At 61.5% G+C, this 3,664-nt stretch overlaps 1 protein-coding gene across 1 annotated transcript; it reads right to left on the reverse strand.

Moving 5' to 3' along the window:
* Positions 1-1,972: 1,972 nt before the first annotated feature.
* Positions 1,973-3,574, reverse strand: LRRC10B (leucine rich repeat containing 10B). Its single transcript, XM_057377332.1, has one exon. The coding sequence runs from the start codon at positions 3,563-3,565 to the stop codon at positions 2,723-2,725; it is 843 nt and encodes a 280-aa protein (XP_057233315.1). The 5' UTR covers positions 3,566-3,574; the 3' UTR covers positions 1,973-2,722.
* Positions 3,575-3,664: the final 90 nt, after the last annotated feature.

A 3,664-nucleotide genomic window follows, 5' to 3' on the forward strand; every position in this document is an offset into this window, starting at 1 on the left:
CAGATTAAAAAATCCAATAAAGAGCCCGGCCCGGCCTGGCTGAGGAGCAGCTGGAGCGGGGAGTGCCCGGCTGGCGATGCCAAGGATGGGGCGCGCGGGTCAGGGCATCTCCTTTGCAGAATCCTATTTTTGGGGAGCAGGGCCCCTCGTTTTCTGGAGGCAGCCCCTGCTCTCAGTAATAAAGGACAGTCAGTAACTGCCAGCGTGAGTCGTCTCTGGGATCGCGGGAATGCGGAGGGTGGTTCCTGGGGGCATTACACCGGGTGAGCATCCCCCCAAAATGCTCCAAGTGTTATCCCGCTCAACCCTGAGCATTCCAGCACGGATCCTGCCCCCAAAACTCTGGGATCCTGCCTGAATTGGCGGCTGGTCCTCCCCCACAACGGGGTTTCAGGGACAACACTGACCCCCACAGCCTGCTCGGAGCCGAGTGAATTTCCATCCCATCCAGGTCTGGGCTGGATAGGGACTGGAATGTGGCTCCAAAAGGAAGGAAGAGGCAGGGAACCGTATCCTGTGTCCCGGTGCCATTGCAAAGGCTCCGGTGGCTGTTAAATAATTCACGGAATGCTGGCCTTGAATAAATAAATGAAACTTCAAACACAGGCGTGGCAGGAGAGGCATCCATGTCCTCCCTGCCCAGGATAAAATCCCTCTGGATYCACCCTTCAAGACATGGGATGCAGTGATGGAGGTGGCTGCTCCAGCTGAGCCAAACCAGGGAATTTTGGCATCCCAAAGCTGCCGATGGCATCGGTGCCACCGAACCTGGGCTCTTACACCGACGCCGGGCTCCTTTTATCCTCCCGAATCTCTGAAAGCGCGGCGCTGCCGGCACTCCTGTTGCACGGATCGGCAGCGATTCCCGGTTCCCGTCRCTCCGTGCTGGCAGGCAGCGGGAGCAGATGGAAATAGCGGTGTGATCCCAGCTGCGGCGAGGCCACCAACGGCCGCACGCGGGGCTGGGAGAGGAGGCACAGGGATATATATAGGGACAGACGTATGGATGATGCACTGCCGGCAGCAGGGACTCGCCGGTGCCAGCGGCCCCGAAATACGCGAGAGGAGCCGGAATCTGTCACATTCCCACCGACTRCGGCAGCTCCCGGTCCCGGGGTCACCACAGTCAGCACTGGTGCCTGAATCCTGACTCTTTTCCTTGGGAAAAGGCTGCGGGGAGGCAGAACCCCTTTATCCCAGGTGCCAGAGCTCCTGGATCTGATCCCGGYCACCAGGACAGGCTGGTGGTGTCCAGACCCACCTGCATCCCATTCCCGGCCCAACGGGTGGGCTGGCAGGGATCTGGTGGCATTGGATTTGGCTTTGAATACTGAGGGTCTCTGCCAGGGTCAGCAGCCTCGGGATCGCGGATAATTCCTTGCTAATTAGCAGCAGTGTCTTCCCAAATAAAGCAGCAGCAGTCTGGATTCATGGCACGAGGGGATGGGAGACACCCAGCGTTCCAGGGGTGTATTCCTGGGATGTCATGGGATCCTGGGACGCTCTGCCCCACAGGGATTGACCTGCTAGGAAGCCCTGAATCCAAGCTCCTGCTAAGCCTCAAATCCCTGAAATTCCTCTGGAGCAGCCGGCACCCACAGCTCGTGCACATCTCACAGAAGAAGGAGCTCCACATGTCCAAAATAGCCATGATTCCTGCTGCTGAATAGGAAGAGGAGGGGAAAGCCAGCAGCATCCACYCTGCCAGTGCTGGAGCGGATGTGGCAGCAGCTCTGGCTGCCTCCCAGCCCCAACCCCAAATCCATGGCGATTAAAAGCGGATGCGTGGTTTGAAACCTCCAGCGAGCTCCAGACCTCGGATCCCCAAGCTTCCTGCCACACCGGCTTGGCTTGGGGACGGGCAGAGGGAATCGGGATTCCTCAGATGTCAGAAATAACAGGAGCTGGTGGCCTCACACTGGGCTGTGTCACTGGCTTTTAGGGGATCCCAAATAAACCCTTCTTCCCTGAGGCTGGCCCCCATTACCTTTCTCTGACACCAGGTTTTCTTGGATTTGTGCTTTTTATTGCTTGAGTTTGGTCCAAGAAGCAGTTGGAGAGAGGAAGAGGGAGGATGAGATATCAGCCCTGGATTTGGTGCCCATTTTGGGGCAGACAGTGCCAGAGATGAGCCTGCTCCTCCCATAGAAGCAAAACCCTTTCCAGGTTGGAGACAGGCAGTGCTTACACCCAGGTGGAATTAACATTGGCTCCTTCCCAAATCTGATGTCTAGGAGGAACCTGGTGGAAAATTTTCTCCCCCAGCCCCATTCCAGCAGCAAGATGGGGGTCTCAGGGTCTGCGCCTTTGTTCCCAAACCTCGGAGCTCTTCAGGGTGACAGGATCCATGGAATGGATGCAACCAGCATTGCTTTTTCCTGTGCTGCCCAAAGGGACAGGAGTAAAGGATTTTTGGAGGTGGTGGGGTGGGAATGTCCCTGCGTCCCTGGGGTGGCAGTGTGGGATAACCCCTGAGGGCAGGGGGCTGTATCCCAATCCAAAGCACCCTGTGGCAGGTGGGATGCTCTCAGGTGGGATCACCATTGGGGTCCATAAGCCCTGCAGATCCGGGACACACTCTGCTGTCCCAACTGGATAAGGCTGATTGTCAGACCGTCTGTTTTCCTTTGTGGAGGCTGTGAGCTTCCTCCTTTCCCTGCCCTAGGTGGGAATTCCTTGGGAGGCAGGTGGAGGCTCTGCACCCCTTCAGGGGGACAGAAGCTCAYGTTTCCTCAGGAGATCCCGTCAGGGCTGCGGATTCCCCCTCCTCATCCTCTGGCCCATCCTCGGGGGACACCGGGGTGGCCTCGGCGCCTTCCTCCTCCTGGAGCTGCAGGCTCTGCAGCCGCTCCTGCCGCGCTTCCATGTATTCCTGCGCCCCTTCCCCCACCAGCTGCACTTCATCCCCGACGCAGGGCGGCTGCCGGACGGGATTGTGGTCGTAGGACAGGAGGCGCAGGCAGGCGAGGCCGGTGAGGTCCGGGAAGCGGGAGATGCGGTTGCGGTCCAGGTCGAGGACGCGGATGTGCTCCATGCGCAGCAGCACGGACGGGAACTCCTGGAAGCGGTTCCCGTAGAGCCAGAGGCCGCGCAGGGCGRCCATGCGGGGCAGCGCCGCGGGCAGCCGGCTCAGCCGGTTGTCCCCCAGCTGGAGGCTGCGCAGCTCCGGCAGCTGCAGGAGGGCGCGGGGGAAGTGCGACAGAAAGTTCCCCTCGATCCAGAGGCAGCGCAGGTTCTGGAGCTGGGCGAAGGCGGCCGGCAGCTCCTGCAGCCCRTTGCGGCCCAGGTACAGGTACGCCAGGCAGGGCAGGTCGCACACGGCCTCGGGCACCTCCATCAGCTCGTTGCCGTCCAGGGCGAGGGTCCGCAGGTGCTGCAGCTCCGCCAGCTCGTCCGGGACTTCCCGCAGCCCCGCGTCGCTCAGGTACAGCTTCCGCAGCCCCTGCTGAGYCCACAGCTCGGCCGGGATCTGCCGGCCCCGCACCTCCAGCCGCTGCTCGACGCCGTCGGGGCCCTCGGCGGACGCCACGGGCACCCCGCGCCCCGCGGAGCCGCCGCTGCCCATCGCACACCGGCACCGGCAGCGGGACCCGGCGGGGCGGGCGGGGCGACGCCGTGGCCATGGCAACGCTCCGCGGCCAATGGGAGCCCGCCCCTTTTCGGC

The sequence above is a fragment of the Malurus melanocephalus genome, unplaced genomic scaffold (genome assembly GCF_030028575.1).
Source record: "Malurus melanocephalus ecotype Western Australia unplaced genomic scaffold, MMel_1.1 scaffold_310, whole genome shotgun sequence".
Classification (NCBI taxonomy): Eukaryota; Metazoa; Chordata; class Aves; order Passeriformes; family Maluridae; genus Malurus; species Malurus melanocephalus.